Source organism: Bidens hawaiensis, unplaced genomic scaffold, assembly GCF_021521415.1.
Source record: "Bidens hawaiensis isolate Kalapana, Puna unplaced genomic scaffold, B.hawaiensis_p1.1 tig00020146_1, whole genome shotgun sequence".
Taxonomy (NCBI): domain Eukaryota; kingdom Viridiplantae; phylum Streptophyta; class Magnoliopsida; order Asterales; family Asteraceae; genus Bidens; species Bidens hawaiensis.
In genome coordinates, this window is record NW_027493068.1 from 67,637 (window position 1) to 93,173 (window position 25,537).

Below are 25,537 nucleotides of genomic sequence, written 5' to 3' on the forward strand. Positions count from 1 at the left end.
CAGTAAAGAAAATATAAATGACACAAGAATTTTAGTGTGTTTCAGCCCTAGTTGGGGGGGGGGGGGCGCTACATCCACGGGCTACAAAGGGCTACAACTAGGGTTTCTTTTTATGGGAAAAGTTAAAATACATAGGGATACAAAAATGAGACCTGTGAAAAAGATTTGTGACCACACAAAAAACCACTTAAAAAATGCAACAAATAATAGTAAAAAAAAATCAAAACTCAAAATATAAGTAGACTCAAAAAAATTAAAAAAACTAAAATGTTTCCCCCGTCATTCGGTTAAAAAAATGCCGAAAATACACAATGCTGTAAAAAAAGGCATAATGACGAAAATAAACAAAAGACAATTATAACTAAAAACACACAATATATCACAAAGTATAACACAATGCCGAATAAAATATAATACAATGTTGAGTAATATAACACAATATCAAGAAAAAAAGATGTAATGTCAAGGAAAAAAGACACATTCGATAACGAAAATAAACACAAACCACAATGATAAACAAAAAAACACAATGATTTTTTTCCCCCAACATTGTTTTTTTTCTTTTTTTTAAGAACAAGAAAGACGGTGGAAACATTTTTGTGTTTTTACTTTTTTTCTTTCTTTATTAAATTTTGACTTATGATTTTTTAAATTTTTTAGGGGTTTTTTTACGCGGCTACAAATCCTTCTCATCTTTTTTTTTTGTCCCACTTTGTAGAATAAATCAACCCTCTCTTTGTTAGTTCAGAACAAAAGATTACAATTACACAACATGAATATATATATACAAGAAAAAATTAAGGCATCTAACTTGCTTTTTAAAAAACATAAATGAGCCCTAAGGGGGGTGGGGGTGGTTTAAAAACCATCACTTGCTCCCACAAATACAAGTGTGTAACCTCACCCCACCACTTTTCATCACTAGTGATGGAATTTTGGTGGGGGTGGTGGTGTGGTGTGTTGGAAATTTTTTTTTAATATTTTTTTATAACTTAAAAATTAAAAACAATAGTAAATTAAAAAAAATAAAAGTTACATTAAACAATCTACTCCTCGTCTGAATTCGGAAATTCCAAACCTAAAGAACCTACAAGTTCAACTAGATCATATCTCAACCGATGGAGAATATCTTCGTTCCGTAAGTCTAATCGCACGTTCTCAGGAACGGGAACTTGAGTAGGAGGATCCGGCACCCAATCTGGAAAAATTGCACGTCCGTCTTCTTTTATTAGCATATTGTGCAATATGATGCATGCATATAACATGCTAGAGATCATGGGTTTTTTCATTGCACTAACCGGTCGACTAAGTATGCACCATCTACCCTTTAAGACACCGAAAGCTCTCTCGACATATTTTCTTGCCGATTCTTGCAACTTCTTGAACGCCTTTTCCTTGACCTCGACAGAAAACGAAAAGGCTTTCACAAAAACAGACCATGCCCCGTAGATACCATCGACAAGAAAGTACCCACGTCTGTAATATCTCCCGTTGACAAAATACGGATAGAAGGGTGCGGTACCATCTGTCACGCTTTGAAACAACGGTGATGTGTATAGAACACTGATGTCGTTGTTTGAGCCAGGAACACCAAAATAAGAATGCCAAATCCATAAATCATTTGACGCAACCGCTTCAAGTACGATAGTGGGTCGTTTGATATCACCCCTAACATACGCCCCTCGAAACTCCCGTGGACAATTCCTCCATTCGATATGTGTACAGTCGACGCTACCAAGCATCCCTGGAAAATGCCATCTAGCCTCATGAGCGGCATAAAGACGTGTAATGTCGTGTCTTGTTGGTTTTCGTAGAAACTCTTTGCCATACAATTTAATAATCGCGTTACAAAAGAATTGCAGACATTCACGTGAAGTTCTCTGAGACATTTGTAAGTATTCATCGAATTGATCGGGTGGGTTACCTGTTGCTAATTGACGAATAGCGGATGTGCATTTTTGAAGCGCCTTAAAACTTCATTTGCCCCTAGCGTCGTAAGATTCTTGAAACCATTCTTCGCTTGCTTCGACGTCCGCTACAATCTTTAAAAATAAAGATTTCGGCAAACGAAACCGATCCCTGAACGTCTCGTCATTGTATTTCGGCTCCTCCACAAAATAGTCGTTCATTAGCACTTCGTGGGCATGTATACGATCACGATCCACCATTTTTTTCTTTGGACGGCTCGGGCCTTCAAGTTCGTTATATAACAACGGGAACCATTCAACAATGTTATCGTCCGAAGACGAAGAGCTATCGATGTCTAGCGGAAACGAGTTGCTCGGAAAATCCATATTTTTTTGTTTTGAATTGAAGTGGTGAAGAAATAGGTTTTTGTAGTAGAAGATTGAGAGTGTTTTGAGTTGGATTGAAATGGTTGTTAATTTATATTGTTATTTTTTTTTAATTCCCCAACCCCAACGGTCACCCCCCTCCCCAACGTTCAAATTTCTTGGTATTCACCACGTGATGGCCATCACGACCGGACCCCCATCACGCGTGATGGGGGACCGGCGGCGGTGTTCGTGAGGCCATCACGCGTATAACGGACCACCCTCACTTCCCTAATTGTATTATTAGACCCGGCATCATATGCAATTAATTTGAACAATCAGTAAAACAAGCCCAATAAGGCTTTCACATCCAATAGAATTATGTGTTTTGGGATCTTTATAGAATAACTAAGAGTTAGCGACTAATATGCAATACCTCGTATGTGTTAGGCATAAACCCCAAAAGTCCAAACTTTGGGCCCCAAAGTGTAAATGTACGATAATATAGCATGTGATGTCAAAATCTCTCACACCAACCCCATTTTCGTAACTATGCGTCTAAGTCATCGACTTGGTCGCGTTTCTCGTGCCCCCAAGTCTCACGTGATGACGTGAATCGTGATTGTAATTTTCAAAATATATTTTGCTTAAAATATTCTATTCTGTCACAAGCTTCTTATTTACAGTAAACGCATGCTGCATTTATTAACAAAGTACTACGTTTATTGTTTTTTTATAACTATATTACAAAGTAGATAATTATTTTAACGCACAGTAGGTTAAAAAAGAACCATGGTTTTTTTTTTCTTTACATATGTTTATTATAGTATCACGTTGACTCCTATCTTTTTGTTCGTCAAACAAAGATTCTAAAATCAATTTTTTTTAACTTTTATTTTTTCTTGTACATCCTAAGGGCATTCACAGTGGTAACAATGAAAGTCTTGTCACGTAGATGAAAAATTCTTTATAGAAATATGCGTAATGGTTTCACCAATCTTATACCTTCACCCAAGTTTTATCTCCAAATACACACGAGAAAGCCAATTTATACAACCACCAATCTCCATACAATAATAATTAAGATAGAGCTCGTGTGATACACGGATGGTTAAAAAGTAAAATAAAAAAAAGTTAAATTTAAGAATATACATATCAACATATTTTATAAATTCATAAAATATAAATAATTCCTAAAATAAGAGAAGACTAACATCAATTAATCATAGTTGAGTTGCTAGGCCATAAACATTTTAAAAGCAATGTAATGAGTTTAATTCCCACCACCAACATATTTTTCATTTAATCACCTATGAAGGGAAAATTATAAAAATAGAGACTTGTACATTTGGAGCCTGTGTGAAAGATCTAATTGAATGACATGTGCCAAAATTATGTTGTTTTAATAATATAGGTAGATTCGTGCCGATTCCATATAAAACGTATTAATTAGGGCTGTCACTTTTACCCGAAACCCGAAAAAACCCGTACCCGAACTCGAACTAACCCAAACCCGAGAAAAGACTAACCCGAACCCGAACCGAAGTAATTTGGGTTGGTTCTCGGGTTTGATTTTTAAGTTTCGGGTCAACCTGAAAAACCCGAATAAATTTCTTGTTTTAAAATTAAATATATTTTTATGTATAATAAGCTATAAGTCTTAGCTACTAAAGTTATCATAATCTAGCTCTAATCGACTGTTGTCATTCTAACTATTATGGATCGATTGTTTATTATTAATTTATGTTTTCTGTTCATTACTAATAGCAACCGAAATCGAACAACCAAATCACGCCGGATTGAATATGAATAAGGCTCGAGTTAGTTTTACTCTTCTTTTGAATTGTTATATCAAGTTATGTTGGTTTGTTATTTGATTATTTGTGTTATAAGCAAAGAAAAATATGTTGTTTTAATTTTAGCATTGTAGTTTTTAAAATTTTTTTGTTTTGTGGTTTTTTTTTCCTTTTGTTTGTTTGTTTTCTAGGATACTCGAAACCCGATTAACCCAACCCAAAAAGACCCGAATCCGAATTACCCGAACCCGAAAAAACCGTGAGAGATTTGGGTTGGGCTTCAGGTCAAGATTTAAAAATTTAAAACCCGAAAAACCTGACATGAAAAACCCGAAACCCGAAAAACAAACCCGAAGAACACCCATAGTATTAATGAAATATTATTATTATTTTTATAATAATACGTATTAAAACGTATGCAAGCTAATATGAAAATAATATCATTCACCCCTATTAATAAAATATTATTATTATTATATCGCTTTTATGAAATCATAAAGTTGGAAAAAGCAAAATTGAGTGGGACCATCGGCGGTTCAGTCTTTGCACATGAACAGCAAGTGTCGCCTCCGTTTCTTTACACACTTTCTCTCGTCGTCGTCTTCTTCTTCTTCTTCAACCGCTTCCACACATAAGACGATCAAACAAATAATATTAATAATAATAATAATAATAATAATAATGTTATTGCTAACCCTAGCCCTAGCCTCCGGCGCCGGTGTCGGCACCGGCGTTTCCTTCGTCACGGACTCCAACGACATCCAGTTCGCAAACCCTATGTGGTTCGTTTACGCCGGAGTCTCCTGCCTCCTTGTCCTCTTCGCCGGCATCATGTCCGGCCTCACCTTAGGCCTCATGTCATTAGGACTCGTTGAGCTCGAGATTCTTCATCGCAGTGGCACCAACACACAGAAGAAACAAGCTGGCACTATTCTTTTCCTCTTTACTTTACTTATTATTATTACTGAATGAATTTGTTGTGACTTTGAGTCTACCTAACACATAATACGGTTATGTTATCTGTTAGGTATATATATTTTTTGAATTTGATTGTGATCTGTTTTTTATTTTAATTGCTTGCAGCTGCTATCTTACCGGTTGTACAAAGGCAGCATCAGCTTCTTGTCACGTTGCTTCTCTGTAATGCTGCGGCTATGGAGGTAGGTAGATTCAAATTTTGTGTTTATTATATTTCACTGTTAGTATTATATAATTTTTTTAATATTTTCTGAAAGTGGTTGTGAGTGACCGGATTGAGAAAATATAATGATAAAGGTATAAAAAATATTATTTAATTGAACGAAAAGAATAAAATGCAGTGATTTTTAGTGTGAGGGATAGTATCATTTCAAAACTGCAAAAAAGTTGAAAACTTCTAGGAACTCATAACAACCAAACATTTTTTTTGATATTTTTAATATATTAACATTGTTTGAGACTAGTTTTACCATATTTTATATATAAATTTTTTTATTCCATATCAAAATCACAAGTTTACATATGTGTAAAATTTATGTAATAACAAACTTACATATATGTAAATAAAATTTAGGTATGTGTATAAACTAATTTTCATAATTGTATTCGTAAATACAGATATAAAAAGTGATAAAACTACAATCAAATAACATAACATACAAATTTTTTTATAAAAAACGTTAGCTATTAAGAGTTCCTTCAAGTTCTTAAATAATTTAAGAGTTCTGTAATGATACTCATCGTTTAGTGTAATTATATGATATATATGGATATATAGTAGTTTGGGTACTTCTTGCAGTACAATTTGTGTGCATATTTGGAGAAATCAGATATGTAATTGGTAAACACTTTGTATTTGAATAACCTAATTTTATCTTCTTTAGTTAAGACACCAATAGATTTTTTTGGTTTCATAAGTCATTGAATGAACAACTTATAACTTTCACATGTGTATTGTTATTTAACACCTCTATATATATTAATTTGTTAATAAACAGGCTCTTCCTATATACCTGGACAAGATTTTTCATCCAGCTGTTGCAGTGCTGTTGTCTGTGACTTTTGTATTAATTTTTGGAGAGGTATTTAATGCGATCATGTGATGGTTCTTATTGTTACAGTATGATATTTTACATGATTAAAAATATTGTAAAATGGCAGATAATCCCGCAAGCAATATCTGCAAGATACGGCCTTGCTGTGGGTGCTAATTTTGTTGGGCTTGTTCGAGTGTTAATGATCATTTGCTATCCTATTGCTTATCCTGTTGGAAAGGTATATCATGCAAGTCGGTTTAGTAACTAACTTTAGCTTAGGTGGCAATAATTATATAAAAAGCTTTTTTTTTTGCTAATATTAGTGTGACAAATATGCAGGTTTTAGATGCTTTAATCGGGCATAATGATACCCTGTTTCGGCGTGCCCAGTTGAAAGCACTTGTCTCCATACATGGCCAAGAGGTAAATAAACATCCTTGATGGTTGTTTGTGGCATAATGCTACAAATTGGCTAGATGCTGAAATTTCGACCCGTTTACTTGTAAAGGGGTCAATTTGAGTTGTGCTTTTATCTTAAACAGTTGGTCCAAAGGTAGCTGTTCAACGTATTACTTATGAACGAGTCAATTTATGTTGTGTTTTGTCTCAGAACTCGTCAAATAGAAAAAAATTAATTGGTCAAACTGGTGCAGCGGGTTGAAAATTGCTGTCAACATTTTAAATTATGTTGATCGAGATCTAAATTGTTTTTACAACACTGTTTAATTTACATTTCATTATTTATAAAAACTAAATAATGAACAAAGGCGTTTACAGGTCCGCCCAACTAAACCCGCTCTGTAGCCCATAAACAAAAATGGCTCGTTTCAGCCTGGGCCCAGTTTTCCCACCCATCCATCTTTCTACCTCTAAGGTGGCATAGGCTTATTAAAATCCAATGCATTTAGCTCAAAACTTGCATAAGCGAATGGTGGATTATTAGTGTGCTATGGTTTAATTTTTTCACTATAACAATATTTTTTTTATAAATACCATGATAGGCTGGTAAAGGAGGTGAACTTACACATGACGAGACTACCATCATAAGTGGAGCACTTGATTTGACAGAAAAGGTATACTCTGCTGTAAATAAATTAATATATCATTGTAAAATTTCCTGTATAATGCAAGTTTTTAGAAAAACATATAGTGAAACAATATCTTAAAAGCTCTTCTATTGAGCAATCTGGTTCCAGATATGTTTCTTTGCCAAATATCTCGTTTGTTTTGACTTGATATTCTAGTCTACTTGATTGGTCTAAACTCATCTTGTTTTGTGCGTAAATCATACGAATCGCACAACATAATGATGAGCATCGGTAGAGTGTGTTTGGTAGCCTCTTAATGATTTCATTAGAGAGTGTATACGCCTTACTGGTTCATGTATCCTCAAATTTATGGGAAGATTTCAATTTGAGTTTGAGGACAACCAAAAACTTGAGAACAAGGGAATCGATCTGGGCCCTTGTATCCGAAATATGAAGGACCCAGATTAAAGAGATCACATGCGAATAGAAACATTCACATGTGGACACTTTCATTCATTTATGAGTTGTGGTTCTTTATCCGGGCCCTTTATTTTTCTGACCAAAGTCTAGATTGGTGTCTTGTTTTGTGGTTCTAGTTAGTTGTATTTTTTGGGGTTGTATTTGTCTACTATGTTTTTCTTAAAGAAGATGATGAAATGGATAGAACAAATTGGAAATTTTTGTAGACTGCAGAGGAAGCAATGACACCCATTGAATCAACATTCTCACTGGATGTTAAATCAAAACTGAACTGGTGAGTTTTATCACTGTGTCTTTCATGCTTTTGTAAGTACATAATAAGGTCCACAGTATTATGGGTGTAAACAAGCAGAGCTTGCCTCGTTTAACTTAAGAGAGCTCAGCTCGTAAGTGGTTTTCCAAGATTGAGACGGCTCTTTTATTATTTATTAAATAACTTATTTATGCACATTTTTAGTTATTATATATATTATATATACATATAACATATAACATATACATATATATATATATATACATACATGTATATATATATATATTTACAATCTTTTATATATAGTAAAGCACATGCTGTTTAGTTATACTTATCATAATTGTATATATAATAGGGGTTAGGTTCAAATAAGAAGTTTGATTTTCCTAAGAAGCCTAGGAAGGAGGGTATTTTAGTCTAACACTTTAATATCAAAACCCACCTACTTTAATCTCAAAACCCACTTACATTAATTTCAAAAACCCACTTACACAAAACCCAATTACATCTTCACTCATCTCCTACAACCACCACCACTCCACCGCCCACCGCTACCACAACCGTCACCCACCGCCACCACCTCGCCGGCAAAGTTCGAAAAACACAATGGAACACACTATGAAAAACACAATGTAAAAAACACGATGGAAAAAATCACTGAAAAAAAAACACAATGATAAAAACACAATAAAAAACACAATTGTATGACACAATGTAAAAAACACAATGAAAAGAAAACACAATGAAAAATATTATTGTATAACACAATTTTGTAAAACACAATATGGTAAAACACAATTTGTAAAAAAACCCACTAATTTTTTTTAATTTTTATATTACAATATGGTACTCATATAAAAGATAAAAAGACACTCGTTATTATGGTGAATTTGTTTTTCAATAAAAACATCGTAAAAAAAAAGTTATGGATGTTTAAAAATGATGGGGAAATTTGGCATGTGCCTTGCATGTGGAGAGAGAAAGTCAACAAATGTGTTATTCTTTTTATACCCTTTCCCTTATTTTCATACATGATTTCCCCCTAAACTAATCTCAACCCTCCATGTTCAAAATCAATGGATAAGATTACTTCTTATCTTTCCTACAAAAACTATACTTCCTATATAATAGTTATTATATAATTTTTTTTAAATTTGTTAAAAGAAGTTATATAAATAATAGGCTCGTGTCGAGCTCAGTTTTGAACTCGTTTAAGCTCGGTTCGGTTCAAGCTTTTAGCTAGCTGATCTCGAGTAGCTCACGTGCAGCTCAATTCGTTTACACCACTACATAGTACACCTCCATTTATTTGACATGGCTTACATAATAGTTTCACTTATATCAGGGTAGACATTTATTCACCTTATATTAATGTTCTTTTTGTTAATTTGCAATATATGTATCTGATATTATTTAGGGAAGCATTTGGAAAAATTCTTGCTAAAGGCCATAGTCGTGTTCCTGTTTATTCTGGCAATCCAAAAAACATCATAGGACTCTTACTGGTATGTTTTGAAAATCTATTAGTGTCTCAGCTTTTATATATATTCTTTTTTTAAATTATTATCTGTTTTTGTAAAGTTGGGTTCGTTTCTTTTTCACCTAGTAGGTGAAAAGCCTTCTTACAGTTAGAGCAGAAACCGAAACTTCAGTTAGTGATGTTTCTATTAGGAAAATCCCCAGGCAAGTTTGTATTTATTGAATTCTTGAAGGTTTATTTTAAATTAAACATACCAACTTTTCATATTTTATCAATTAAGTCCCTAAAGTTATTCTTTTGAGTGGTTTAGTCTACCAAGTGTTTCTCGTTCTGTTGCAAAGTGCAAACATAAAAAAGGAAAAATGTTTTCTAAATTAGCACATAGTTCTCTTGACTTTATTTAAACCATTAAATTTTCAAATTATGAAAGCTCAACTAAAAATACGTCCCCTTTTGCATGATTGAGTTCCTAAACTCTGTTAAAACTCAAAAAGTAGATACTTTTTTGCATGATAATGCTCTTAAATTTTATATGAAGGCATTTTGTTAAGTTTTTATACATTTAGGGACTTGAGCATGCAAAAATAAAGTTTACAAACTTATATGTGAAAAAGGGTTATGGACGGATGGACCTGGCAGATTATCTGTGTTTTAAGCTTTTTAATAATGCAAATACACATTTGTGCCAAACCACTATGGGCGCGTTCGTTTCACGGACTTTTTTTAAAGGATTTGGAATTGGAATTGGAATGGAATGTTTGAGAATCCCTATCATGTGATTGGTTGGTTAATATGTATTGGAATTGGAATTGGAATTGGAATTGGAATTGGAATTGGTTTCGAGCTGACACGAGTTTTCGCACTGGACGGGTTGGGTTTCGGTTTCCTTTGTTTCTTTTTGGTCGGTTTCGGAGCACTAAGCAGGTTGGGTTTTGGTTTCTTTTGTTTGTTTTTGGTCGGTTACAGATTCGTTTCGGCCTTTTGTTTCGTTGTGGTCGGTTTTTTTGTTTCATTTCTGTTCGGTTTCAGTTTTTTTGTTTCGCTTCGAACGATCTTTTCGGTTTCCATTAATTCGGTTCAGTTTTGGTTTGTGTTTCGTTTTCGTCGACTTTCGGTTTCGGTTCATTTCTCGGTTTTTTTTTATTTTTTATTTTTTATAAAACGAGGGTAAAGGCGGAAACATTTTAGTTTTTTTACATTTTTCGTTTTTTATTTATATTTTGAGTTATGATTTTTTTATTAATTTTTTGAATTTTTTTTTGGAGGGGTTTTTATTGTTAATAAGAAAATCCTTCATTTTCCATAACAATCCTTACAAAATAGGTGGGATTTAAAATCCCATGAAATGTGGGATTTGATGGGATTTTGCTTCCATTCCCATTCTTTCATTTAATGAAACGAACATATCAATTCATGGGATTTAAAATCCCATTCCTTAGAATTCTTTCCAAATCCTTGAAACGAGCAGGCCCTAAGGATAAATTAACTTTTGAGACTTAAATAATGAGTTGTGGGAAGTTGTTTGGTTTATTTCAAAATAAACTCTTTTCTTAAAAAAATAAATTTGGCTAACATTATTTTTTTTTTATATATTTTTTTCAGGGTTCCAGCAAACATGCCATTATATGATATCCTTAACGAGTTTCAAAAGGGCGGAAGTCACATGGCGGCTGTTGTTAAAGTGAAAAGCAAGAATCATCCGCCTGTTGATGTTAGTGATCGAAAATTAGTCGGGAAAAATAGAAATAAAAATAAAAATTCACAACTAACTAAACCATTGTTGCCCACACTTGAAGAAGAGTCAAATGTTGCGGTCGACATTGACAAGGCTTTAAATACAACTGTGCAACATACGGGCCCCACAACCAATGGTTTAAGAGGTGTTAGTGATGATGCGGAAGATGGAGGTGTCATTGGGATTATTACCCTAGAAGATGTTTTTGAAGAACTTCTACAAGTAAATTACTGACTCTTAGTTTCATACATATCCTTTCTAGTTTTCAAACATTCACACACACACACACACACGTGCACACGTGAATATGTATCAATATGTGTGTGTACATATATAAACTTTTAAGTACTCTTAACAACCAATCATTTTATTTATTTATTTATTTATTTATTTTATATATATTTAATATTATTTGAGGGTAATTTTAGGTGAGATTTTACTGGGTATGTGTTGTTTGTTGAAGGTAGTTTTGTCATTTACTTCGTTTACTATATGTAATTTATGGTTAGATATATGTAAATTGTTTATTATACAGGTGTAAATTGGTTATTACATACTCACAAAGTTATTTACAATAAATGACAACAGCCCAACAATAATTTAAATATATAAAATAAATAAATAAAATGATTGGTTGTTAGGCGTTTAAAATTTTTTGGGTATCTTTTCAAAGTTTTGTAATGTCATATTAGGTCTTTCGAAACACTAAAAGTATCATATCTGCCCGTAATAAATAAAATAAAATCAGTTGGCTATAACAATGTGCTTCACTGGATAAACAAATAGGAGAGCGTTGTTATTGTGAATCATTTCAACATAGTGTTCTCTTCGCTTATCAATGTAACAAACTGTTATTAGTAACTGATTTTGTCTTATTTACTATCGGCTGGGTAAAAATAATACTGTGAAATTTAAAAGGTTATACATTTTTTTCCATAACTTTTGCTAAATAGTCTCCCTCATTCATGCAGGAGGAAATTGTTGATGAAACTGATGTGTATGTAGACGTACATAAAAGGTGCATGCACGCACAAAAATTTTTGTTCAGTTATCTGTTTAACATTTCTAGGCGATCTATGTCCCACCTCATCAACTTTTTTCAAATTATTTTATAATGTTTCAGAATACGTGTGGCTGCTGCCGCTGCTGCTTCATCTGTAGCCCGTGCTCCCTCAACCCGAAGACTAGCTGCTCAAAGACCCACGGTATGTTTTCATTAATTTGCTGTATATTTTATTTATTATCGTAATAATATTATATTGTTATTTTAACATATCAAATATCATTTCCATATCCTGAAGGTAGCTAATAAAGCGATTTATGTAGTTTATATATACATCACAAGCAGTGTATCACATTGATTTGTTGTTTATCTTTTACCAATTTACCAGGGGGTTAAAGAAGAAAAGGACATCCCACATGTACTGTAAGGGTTTAATCTAATCAGCATGTTCAGAAGGATGAACTGTAGTAGTAATAGTAGTAGTAGTAGAAACGTTAATTCGCCCATTATCATGTAACTTCTACAGTAAGGGTGAAAAAAGCTAAATAGCTAAATTGTAAAAACTTAACAGCGAGCGTTTTCATAAAGTGTTTTAATTTCGGGAGGCTCAAATGAATACCCAAATCAAATGAACCACTCTTTGACCCTGGAATCATATCTCAGTAATTTGTCGTTTCAGCTTCATGTAATCTACTTACGATAAGACTTGCCAAAGCTTGAGTCTGAATTAGAGCTTGTTTAATAATAGGACGCGAGCCAAACTTTTGTGATTGACTAAGCTCTAGGGATGACAATGGATGGGTTTGGGACAGGTTTGGCAAATTCCAAACTGATTCCTGATTATTAAATCTTATTTCAGCGATGCGGCGACTTTGTCAGGTTAACATAGATTTAGAGCTCTAGATTGACACTGTTGGTGATTTGAGTTTGGCTTTACCAGATATATATTATTTTTAACAGTTAGCTGTCATAATTTGTCGAGATTTACTATATTTTCAACATAAGGGTGCCAGGGAATGAATGATAATGCAAAATATTATTTTATTTTCACCATGCAAGTTCACAGTTTTAATACTTTCAACTATTTAATCAACAAAACTAGATTATATATGGAGGAACCACTAAATAAAACGTTTTGAAAGTAAGCTTAAAACAAGATTTAACGAAAACAGGTTGAAGTTGTATAGCCTTTTTGACAATAACATAAAGTGTTTAGCGTGAATTCGTGATTTAAAACCCAAATGACTCCTGACTTAAATATCTAATCTAAAAGCTACAAATTCTTTGTTATGGATCATCAGAACTAAGAATATATGCATGTATATATATTGATTGTATACTTGTATCATAAGTTTGGCCTATTAGATCTCTGTTTACACCCAAGACGCCTAAGAACAAAGAGACGGCTACTTGAGGTGAGTTCATGCTAACCAACTTTGTACCTAGAATTCATGCATTGCTTATTTCAGATCACAAATTCACATTGAAAACTTTGTGTATATTATTAATAATCAGTTTGAACTACAAAAATTATCAAAAACTCACTTCCTTTTGTGTAAGAAGAAAAAAGTGTGCAATTCATTCTGGATGCGTTAAGAAAGCAGTTGGAACTTGAAAATCAGCTGGCTAACACTCAACCTCCAAGACCTTCTTCAAATCCATCTTCAGTGACTGAGCCTGCAAGTCATGTCTCATCAAGGCCAAGAATCATCAAATGGAGTTGAACAAAGCTACATCATGCATTACTTTAGACACGCTCAAATGACCCCTTCTCACAACGAGAATGTATATAACCCTATTCCGTTCAATTGAATGGCAAAACGGCACGTCTAAAGTTTTTGAATTTTGGAATGAATTACTTGGGCTAAGTCTTGAAGAAGAGCAAAAGAATATTTTGGATTTGCCTTTGGAGAAAGAAGATGATGATGTCCTTGGTCACAACTTTGAACTATAACTTAAAGGGCAGATCAGAGAAATGATTTTTGAAATAAATGAAGACTTTAATAAAGGGTTTCGGTATCATCAGTTCAGGAGAAGATTGCTAAACATTATAAAGAACTGACGTGCCAAAAACCAAACAACTTATCTACAATTAATTGTTCTTCACTAGTAATCAATAAACGTTAACAACCTCTCTCTCCAATAGAAACGACTAAAGCTTGAAAGGACTGATAGAGACATTAAACTACTGAAGATTAGAAAAGTGTTAATCATGAAGAAAGACTTCTTAAAGAAACAACTTATATACACTATATCAGTTGTTCCCATTAGATCAGTATTTTCTTAGTTACGTTTTATCAGTTGTTAAAATGTAACTCAGTCTAATGCATGATGATAAGTTATTCATAACTGAAAATCAATTTTGGTATTCAGGTAGAGTTTGCTTACTTGTCTCATGATCTTGTAGAGCTTGATAGTACGAATTCAAACAGATTGCTTTATACTTGATAGATGAGCTAAGGGTAAGGGGCATCATTAATCTATAAACACAATTCAGTTAATGAAATATGTGATTATGATACGAACCCGTTTAAGTTCAAGGGTCCAAGGGAGACAAATGGATGAGGAAACTAAACGGTCTACGCAACCACAACATTTACTACTACAGTTAGGCGTATATATATGTTTGTGTTCTAGTTTTGGGATATCAATATTTATGTTGTACCTTTTTAATCAGAGGCCTAATCATTCTCGAATTGGATTAACCTATCAATCTCATCTTTTATTTTCCGGGTGCTATCATTTGGTTCTATTGCCGGGAAATTCAAAGATGGTGCAAACCTGGAATAGTTATGGCAACGGTGATAGTATCTCACCAAATTCGATTGCCACATAATTGGCTCCAAATTAGAAGAGTTTGCTTGCTTCTCAGTTGGTAGCAATTGCAGCTCGATTAGACACGCAGCTGATTATAAAGGAGGATATTGCAGAGATCAAGGCTTGGTGGAATGTCAAGGAATCTCAGGAGGAACCTCACGACCCACAACCGGATCTGGATAAAGAGGAAGATGTAGACGATAATCCTAGCGATGATGAAGATCAATCTGAGCAGGTGGTAAATATTAAATAATGGGCATAAGGCTCCCATCAGGAATCTGCAAATCAGACCATTTTGGGTGATCAATTGAATCTGATTGTATTGCCCTTAAATACAAAGAACAAAGATTTGGAGAAAAACCTAGCATTTGATTTGGCCAATCCTCTAGAGGATAAGCTATTGCCTCTGTTTTTTGGGCTGCCTCTTACCAACAGTAGGGTCGTCCATGTGACTTGTGAGCCTGCCCTCCTAATAGACTCTCACCCCATTGGGTCCTTTATGCTCCAATGTTCAATCTAGGGTCCATATTCGACATCAGCCTTGTTTAGTTCAAGATAGCTACGGGGTTTAGGAAGCGGGCCAACCCATGATTGAACGGCTTATCGCTTGGCACAACAGTCAACAAATATCGGGTTGTCGACTTAAGCACAAGTCGTTTCATCTAGCGGGATGTATTGATATGAACATGTCTTAAGCTAAATGGTCCAAGGGAGATAAATGAATGAGGACACTGAACGGTCTACATAACCGCAACATTTACTACTACAGTTAGGCTTATTTATATGTTTGTGTTATAGTTTTTGGGATATCAATGTTTATGTTTATCAAAATAAGGGGTATACCATTTAAATCGAAGACATATTCCTTCTCGAATTAGACTAACCTATCAATCTCTTCTTTTATTTTCTGGGTTCTATCAGATGATTATTTTACTACTTGTTCATAATGTTATTTAAATTACTTACTATCGCTGCAATGATCAATTCAATCATAATTGAATAATTGAATATGACGTTAGTTGTTTCTAATTATTAAGAAATTGAAATATCCAATCCAACAATTTCTATAAAAGCCATGGTTATGAGGTTCTAAATAGTGATATATATACCGTAATCAACAATTGCAATTATAACTTAGGTCTGTTTGGTATGAGTTAATGAAATGGCCAAGATAATGAAATAGACGAGATAAAAATGGATAAGGGAAATGGATCATTGTTATCCCATTATTGTTAGAAATGGATCAATCATTTGTTTGTGTTGTTTGGTAGGCTACTAAAAGACTAATTAATGAAATTGTTGATACATCAGTTGTCATCTCGTTCTTTGTTAATTGGTTTTTGTAATTTATATAAGTTTAGGGACCTGTTTTGTCTTTAATGTAAATGTTATTCTCTAGAGGATGTTAGCGAATGAACATTTTTTGTTTCCTCATACGCTAGCGGATGTTAGCATATGAGATGACTAATGTATAAGGCCATTCGCTAGGGATGTCTAGCGAATGGCGTAGAGAATAGGACTCATTCGCTAAGACTTGCTTTGCGAATGAGTCAGTCGCTATATAAACTTTGTAAACTTATTCTAATAAACGATTGATTATTTTGATAACTACTGAGCTGTTACGTCGTGCCCTAGTTACTCATTGATTGACTATATCACAGACTAGATCCTGTAAATGAATCTGATCATGAATATCTCATGAATCCTCAGGTGATATCAGAGCATATGGATGTTTTTATTAGTCAATTCGTGAAATAATTGAGGATAATTGATTGTGTTTTGAATCGAATTAACATTGCGGACTGTTACAGACTATTTGGGATTCAATTTAGTCAAATTGAAGTGATAATTGGCTGTGAATTGATTCAAGGATTGTTCGTAATGATATGAATTAATTTTTAACTGGTTGAATTGGATTGAATCAACTGATTGAAACTGTTTTGGATTGATTTGAGTTTGAGCGGGAACGAACAACTGTTTAAACGTTAAGTTTTGACTTGATTTGGTCAAAATTGTTGGTATTTGATTGACATTGCTACGGATTGATTTCAGAATAGTTATAGTTTGATTTTTGTGAATTTTTTAAGTATTTGGCACGAATTTGGTGTGGTTTTTGTTTGGTTTGATTTACTGGGTTTAAGTTTTAAGATATGAACTCATTCGCTGATTTCTTGAGTTCATTTTAGTTTATTGGGGTTTTTACATATATCTGCTTACTAAAATCATTTATTACATATATATCAAACCTTAAAAATTAATTACATATTTCTCATTTGTATATCAAATTACCTATTTACCCCTTACAAGCCACTAAATCAAATAAAGTTGAAAAGTAAAAGTCAAACATGCCGGAAACCTACCTCTCTCTCAAAACCAAATCATGGTTTCTGTATATGGGTTTGTTTTTCTCCGGCTGAAACTGCCGCCACCACCACCGTTACATAGATTGCTGATGTCCAGATCTGAAACACCCACTTCACCATTGTCGGACCACTCTTCAAATAAGCAACACCCATGACTCCGGCGTACCAATGCGTGTACAAAAGGGCCATGAGGGACTGACGGCTGAGGCGCGAACGTGGGCCAAATCATTGGCGACGAATTCCACCATTGTTGGCTATGCCCAAATCCTGTTCCGATTTTCCGGCGAAGAACTCTAGAGTCTAGGGGTCTTTGGCGGTTGTCGCTTAGAGTGGTGTGGCTTGGATACAACAAGCAAATAGCATATTTTGTTCCTAATAGTTGGTGGTTCACGAAATTATTTTGTTAATTCTTTCACATCGAATAAAAGTTTTCAATCTGATGATGGCAACTGGTTTCATGTAATGATTAAATTAATAGTAAGTACTATGAAATTATAAGAAATAAAACAGAAATAATAAAAAAAGATAAAAGAAAGTTAGTGGTATCTAAATTATATATATTTTTTATTTAATATGGAGGGTAGTTTACTCATTAAATAAAATAGTTGTAATGAGATGGGTAAATACGTTATATACATGGTTTAGAAAGGGATATATGTAATTGATTTTTTTGTTTGGGTGTATATGTAATAAATGACTTTAAGAAGGGAAAATATGTAAATGCCCCTAGTTTATTTGATAGCCCTTTTGAGTTCATTTGCTAAATGATTGAGAGTTTGTTACAACCATTGTAACAAACCATTCGCTAAAATTTTCAACCCATTCGCTAGAATAGTCATTCGCTGATCTCCCATTCATCACATTATTCTTTCACTAATTTATTTGTTAAAGTCATTCATTCATTCCTTATCTGTTAAATCTCATTCGTCAAAGATAACTTCCTGTTCATTTATCACTCATTCGCTCCCAAATTTCCTCAGTTGTTATCATCCATTCACTATCAAGTTTCAATAATTATAAATTTTTCATCCTTACACTTTCATTTTATACAGTTTAAAAACTAATGTTCAAAAGATGACAAACTATTATGCCATTGCTTCCCAGAACGCTCTCACGCAGACGATGCTCAATTATGATAATGAGATCAAATCACATGCCAAAACTCCAAAGTTGAATAGTCTTGATGATTTTCAATGGTAGGATCAAAGGTTCATATCTCATCTTGGTGTTGTTGAATCCGATTGCATAACATTTTTGGATACTCCTTATGAGAGACCACACTTAAATGCTAATGGTCTTGATCAATTGTCTCCAGCTGAAAAGAAGAAATATGATTTTGAAGTAAAGACATATTCATCATTGACCATGGCTTTACCACAAAATATATATATATTTTTTTTATCAATTTAGCCATATCAAGCTTTCTGCTTCACTTTAAGCGGCATTAAAATCTAGGAGCTTGGGAAATACACAAGAAAGCAAAAAGTCAATGCCAAAGTTTCAATACAAGAACTTCAATATCATGTCAAATGAAACTGTTGGTGAAATGTTTACTAGGCATTGCCACTTGCTAGCTAAGTTAAATTGGGGTGAGTTACATCGTGATGAAGCTAATAGGGTTGATACCTTGAAAGATGCTCTTACAAGTTCTTATTCTACTTATGTGATGGTTTTGACATAAAATAGGTATTTCAAAACCCCAAATCTCAAATGCATGGATTGTGTGGAAAAATTAGAGAAGAGAGAGTATGAACTAAAATGCCAAGGTTCATCTAAGGCCAATCAAGATACTTCTCTATATGGTGGTGCTAATCCAATTAGCAAGAGCAAATCTACACCAATCACTGCTTTCTATTCTCAATTAAGTTATGTGGTTCCTCCACAAGAAGCATTTTCTGAACCACAATTCTTCTCAAGTTCAAGTTCTACTAGTTCAAGCTTAGCTCCTCCTCCAACTACACCAAATGCTAATATGAAGGAAGCAGAACAACACTTTGCATTTATAGGAGCATTTATGTCTTCCTATGAGCAGTTGGTGAGTAGTAAAGTTGCAAACTATGACTTAACATATGAAGATTATGATCAAATCAACTCAGATGATCTGGAATTGATAGACTTAAAATGGAATATCGCTATGATTGCCAGGAAAATCAAAAAGTTTATGGAAAGAACTGGAAATGACTTGCCAACCATGAGCAAGAGAATTGGTTTGACAAGTTGAAGGTGAAATGCTACAACTGTGGTGAGTTTGGACATTTTGCTAAAGAATGTGATAAACAAAGGAAATAGTATTCTCAAACTATACGACTCAAGATAGAAACTCAACAAAGAGGTATAACAACAATGAGTCGAAGGAGATGCATAAGAAACCCTTGGAACAACCAGAGCAAAGTGAGCCTAATGCCATGGTGGTACAAGAAGTTATAGACGGTATAGAAGATTGTTGGATGATTCATTAAGTGAGTCACATCAAGTTAATATGGCTGTGATTACTAAGGGATATGGAAATGTTATTGATGATATGAAGAATAAGCATGTGGAAATTGAGGAATTTGAATCAGATTTCAGAAGTGTCATGTGAGGAACAGAATGACATATTTGCATGTATGGTCAAGATTGAAGACATTAGTTCTAACTCTTATATTACTTCTTCTGATTCTATGAGTTCAAGTTCTTTAGAAAGTAATTTTTCTGATGTTTCTCATATTTCTATGTGTTCTCATTGTGATGAATCTGATTCAAAACTTGAAAATATTCGTTATCACAATGATGCTTTGATTATTGATCTTTCGATGATTAGAGATAACTATCGAATATTGCTTGAAAATGATAATGATTATGAAAACAAACTTAATGCATTAATCGAGAGTAATCATGAATTAAAAATAGAGGCATCTAATAAGCAAGAAGTGGTAAGACTTCAGTTTGAGGAATTACTCAAAAATAAAACCAAGATTCATGAGCTTGAAAGTGAGATATTGGAGTTGAAACAAAAATTGAACAAATTTAAAAATTCACCATTTTTATTAGACCAGATCATTGAAGTGAATGGTAATCATCAAAAAGGTAATAAAAATGGTTAGGATTTGCTGAAATTCCTCCTCCATTTGGTACGATTATACTAAACTACCAAATACTGAGAGTCTGAAAGAAGTGGATATTAATTATTCATTGACAATAGATCCTCATGTATCTGCTAGTAAGGCAAAATCGATTAATGAGGAGAAAGTTGATATAAAGAAACGCGTTGAGAAAATGACAAAGTCTTAACTCTAAAATCCCACATCAAGAGTAATCTTATGTTTACTCAAACTGATGAAGGTGTTGTCATTAAAGACATGTATGAACAGTGTGTGATTCACAAAGACAAGAATATCCCACTTGAAAATCATATTCTTTGTGAACCACAAAAGATTGTGAAATCTGAAATTGGTAATACAACATCTTCTATTTTGTCTATGTCATCTGAGAAGGTGGTCTCAGATGAAGATTTGAGAAAGCTTGTTAATCTAGTTGGTGAAAAAAAAGAATAGGAGGGTCTACAAAGTGAAGGGGGTAATCAACTTTTTGCTGATATTGTAGTCCCTTTGGGTTTGGTTAAACCTGAATATGTTGAAAGAGTTTTTGACTGTGGAAAACCCTTTATGGGTAAGGCTGAAATTTCTTGTGGGGAAATTAAAAAAGTTAAGTCAAAACTCTGAAAGAAATATCAACCAACTTTACTTAAGCCTATCCAGTTTGTAAAATCATCTGGGTCAGATATGCTGAAGGGTTTCTCTGAGTGTTCTAACTTGGATTTTTATAAACAAAAACAAGAGGATAAGTTGTTTCAGTGTCAAGTGAAGGTTGTGACCTTTTAACATGAAGATTTATATGGTAGATTGGTCACCACAAATGTTTGTGGACAGGAGAAATTGTTTCTTTTGTGGTCAACGAGGTCTATTGCCAAATTTTGTGAGTCTAGGGTCAGAAAGATTGAAAAGCCTTCAACCAAAGATAAAGTTCTTATGGTTAAAAGCATTTTGAAAAGGCAACCTACACAAGACAAAGTTTATGGGAAAAAGGAAGTTGTTGATAAGGTTAACCCTAAGAAAGTTGTGGGGGGTAACAACGACTTGAAGAGAAATGTCAAGTGTGATGTAACTCCTATTGAAACTAGATTGACTAAAAGGTATGTTGCGTTTGAGGGCAATCATGATGAACTGATAACCAAGGAGGGTAATGTGATATAGAGAAGGATCTTGATTGGTCTTAGATGAACTTTGGCATTTTGGTTCATACTCTCTATTCTCTAGTTTTTCCATAAAATCCATGCATTTGAGATTTGGGGTTTTGAAACACCCATTTGTAGTCAACACCATCACATAAGTTGCATAAGAACTTGGAAGAGCATCTTTCAACGTATCAACCCTATCAACTTCATCTAGGTGCAACTCATACCGATTTAACTCAGCCAACAAGTGATAATATTTAGTTAGCACTTCTCCGATAGTTTCATTTGACATGATATTGAAGTTCTTGTATTAAAACTTCAGCATTAGCTTTTTTGCTTTCTCGTGTATTTCCAAGCTCCTAGCTTTTAAAGTTGCATAAAGTGAAGTAGAAAGCTTGAGATGGCTAAATTGATGAAAAATATTTTTTGGTAAAGCCATGGTCAAGGTTGAATATGTCTTCACTTCCAAATCATATTTCTTCTTTTTAGTTGCAGATATTTGATCAAGATGTTTATCCATGTCACCAAGAACATCATCATTTAGACGTGGTCTCTCATAGGAAGTATCTTAAAAGGTTTGACAATTGGGTTCAATAAACACCAAGCTGAGATCCGAAACTTTGTTCCCACCGTTGAAAATCATCAAGGCTATTCAACTTTGGAGTTTTGGCATGTGATCCGACATCATAATTGAGCATTAGTTGCATGAGAGCATTCTGAGAAGCAAGGGCATAATAGTTTGTCATTATTTTAGTTTTTTGGGTTTATTCTGTATAAAATGAAAGTGTAAGGATGAAAATTGACAGGTTTTGAAATTCTGGTAGCGGATGGATAACGAATGAGCAAGACCAGCAGTTTCTCAACCTGCTGATGTTCGAAAAACTACTGATGCTCCACAAGAACTAACAGTAGTTTCAAAGACTGTTGATGCACCCAAAGTTGCACAATAGCCAGAAACTAATCCAAGGTTGCTAATACCTTGAACTCAAAGCCTATTCATCAAAAAGCTTCTAATAATAGTTTGAGAGGAAGCTGATCCTGCCTAAAGGAGATGAGTCACCACCATCTCCTCATATGGATGGAAATGGATCAATTTTGGGTCAGGTTTAGGTATTCTTAAACCCATACCCGATTATTAAAGTCCGTCCCAAACCCATCGGGTTTTAATCGAGTAATTACCTGTCCGGTTTCGGGTTTTGACAAAATACTAATTGGGTATATACGACCCAAAATCCATCCGGTGTCTATCAGATTTTGACAATATAAAAATAATAAATTACAAGCAATAATTACCATAAAATTAAAATATCTCAAATAATTGCCGTAAACAAGTTTCGAAAAATAATATACATAAAATATACTATATATAAATATATATAATATAAAAAAAAGTTATGTCGGGTTATTGGGTATATAATCGGGTAAATGCCAATGCTAACGTGTAATCAGGTTGGGTATCAGGTATGTTACAGATCCCAAACCTACGAAAAATTTCAAAACTGATCCCAAACCCTAACGGGTTGGGTATTACCCATCCCATTTATGTTGGGTTTCGGGTTTCCTCATCGGGTTTGGGTTTCATTTTCATCCTCAGAAATGTTGAAGATATGATAACTCATCAAGAGCAAGAGGCTGCAAGAGCTTTGGTAGAGGCTGCAAGAATCATGTCAGATGAGAAGCTGCAAGAGTATATCAACAAGATCTTATGAAGACAAGAAACCTAGAATAAAAATATTATGAAAGAAGCTTGATTGTGTCTAAAAGACCAATAGTTGACAAACAGCTATTGATGGAAGCAAAGAAAGCTGCTCTATTATGGCTTCAAGAGCATGCAAAAGATAAAGTCTCATCTACAAGTTCCATTCAAGAAGAGAAACTGCCACGTGGGGGATCGATAAGATTGGGTTTCTTATAATGATCTTTTACAAGAAAGAAAGAATAATCCAATAAAATACCTAGAGCAAAGCCTTAACTGAAATCAAACTCCCTAAATGGCAAAGGAAAGCCAAAACTACCGCTCTAATCCTTATTTCAGCACAAGAAGGGATTAAGGCAATGAAGTTGGCCTTGCAAGCCAAGAGAAGGAGGCCGATTGAAGAAGAAGAACTTCAAGCCATAAAGGATATCCATAAAAATGCCAAGATGGGATTTGATTATGACATTCAGTTCATGCCTTCTTCATCATTCCTAACAACATCCATCGGCGCACCAACTAAAGATCAAAGCCAGTCAGATTCAAGAATCATCAAATGGAGTAAACTCAAAAGTAGCTCCTTTATGGCTTTGGAATTTGATACTAGGATATCAGAAAGGGTGGATCTGCAAGATGTACCCATTTTGAAAGAAGATGTGTTAAGAATGTTGATAGACCTTCCACTGCATATGGAAGAAGATGATAGTCTGGGAGCTGAATTTGTGAAGTTTATCAGAGAATCAGCCAAGAGAAGACTATTAAGATAATATAACAGAACAAAATAATAAATGGTTTTGGCAACATCAGTTCAGAGGGAGATTGTTGAGCCTAGAAAAAAACCGATGGCCATAAACAAAACAACTGATGATATAAACATCAGTTGTTCTCCATTATTGTATTTTGCCAAACTACTGCTCCAAACATCTGACACTAAAAACTGCTTACATGAAAGAACTGAAGACTCAACAACTATTCAAGCAAACTATTGAAGATCCAAACAAGTGAAGACTAACAACCGATGACATAAACATCAGTTATTTCAGCAAAGATTAATAGTCAGCATAGGATTCTTTTAACAGACAATTGTGTCTAATTATCCATCAGTAGTTTGTAACTGATTTGTTATATGTCGATTTCACCTTTAGCTTATCAGTAGTTTCACACATGTATATTATGAAGAATAGAGTCTCTTCTTCATTAACACTTTACACATCACAAAATTCACCTGGTAAGTGTACTCTTGTACCAGAAAATGAGAGCGAATAAAGAGCTAAGGCTGAGGGGGAGATATAGATTGTAATCATTTGATTATAATCAATACATAGTTTTCTTCCGTATGATACCTCAATTAGCTTTATGGTTTCGGCTGCTTATTTGCTTTAACAATACTAATTAGTTCATAAGTCAAGTATGAATTCAATTATTGTGATACTAATTTGTTCAAAAGATTAGATCAGTTGTTTACTGTGCTATTAGTGTAATTGTGCTCATTAGCTTAGATTAAGATCTATATCCTAACAATAAAACTCCTCTTTGGTTATCAACTTCATACGCTTGGCTATGCTACCTCATTAAAAACACTGCTAGGAAAACCTAAGCAACAACCATACCTAAGGGAAAAAGAGTGCAGCGCGTATTGTCTCCCCCTGATTTATATGTCCTTTAAAATGATAAGTATCCATCTATTGTGAAAGTAGCCCAAAACTTTTGTAGTCAATCATTTGTGTCTTGGTCTTTGATATGCGAATTCTTACTTTGAACAATGTTATATGATTTTCATGTGAAAACATCTATTCCCTCGTCTCGTAAACATACACCGTTGTATCATAACCTTGCTGTGTTTCTCTGCATCAACAAGACTAACCAAACCTATTTTGATGTTAGTAATATGTAAGCACATATCTTTCGTACCTAAAATATATGTTTTACCCATTCCAATATCTCCTAGACGGACATATGCTACTAAATATAAATAAAAGATATAAAAATCATATAGAGTTAGCAAGACATCTTAATGTGCATATGCGTTTAGTTATAGTACTTTTGAACCAATAATATTTCAATATGTGTTTAGAAATGATATAGAGTACCTTGTTGAACATCCTTTAATGTACTCAAAGAATGAATGCTGTTCATGTTAAAATGTCTCTGCACTTTACATATGAACTTTGATGAAATGATAAACATACAATTACAAATATACTCAAACTACAGGTAGAGCAATAATCACATCATGTTAATGTGATTATATTGAACTTTTAAGAGTAAAATTTTGATAAGAATATGACAAACTTTTATCAAACTCATATACCTCTTTATCATAATATCTTCTGATTTATGCTTGATCGGATATTTTAGTTCATGCATTTCGTGCTTAGACATTTACAG

At 33.8% G+C, this 25,537-nt stretch overlaps 1 protein-coding gene across 1 annotated transcript; it reads left to right on the forward strand.

Annotated features, from left to right (window-relative positions):
- Positions 1 to 4,750: 4,750 nt before the first annotated feature.
- On the forward strand, positions 4,751 to 19,464 carry LOC143559970 (DUF21 domain-containing protein At4g14240-like). The gene is made up of 15 exons (XM_077048383.1): positions 4,751 to 4,994; positions 5,153 to 5,229; positions 6,046 to 6,129; positions 6,209 to 6,322; positions 6,424 to 6,507; positions 7,086 to 7,157; positions 7,799 to 7,866; positions 9,263 to 9,350; positions 9,455 to 9,528; positions 10,928 to 11,282; positions 12,032 to 12,078; positions 12,184 to 12,265; positions 14,936 to 15,115; positions 15,221 to 15,288; positions 18,930 to 19,464. The coding sequence occupies exons 1-15, from the start codon at positions 4,751 to 4,753 to the stop codon at positions 19,462 to 19,464; spliced, it is 2,172 nt and encodes a 723-aa protein (XP_076904498.1).
- The last annotated feature ends 6,073 nt before the right edge of the window (positions 19,465 to 25,537 follow it).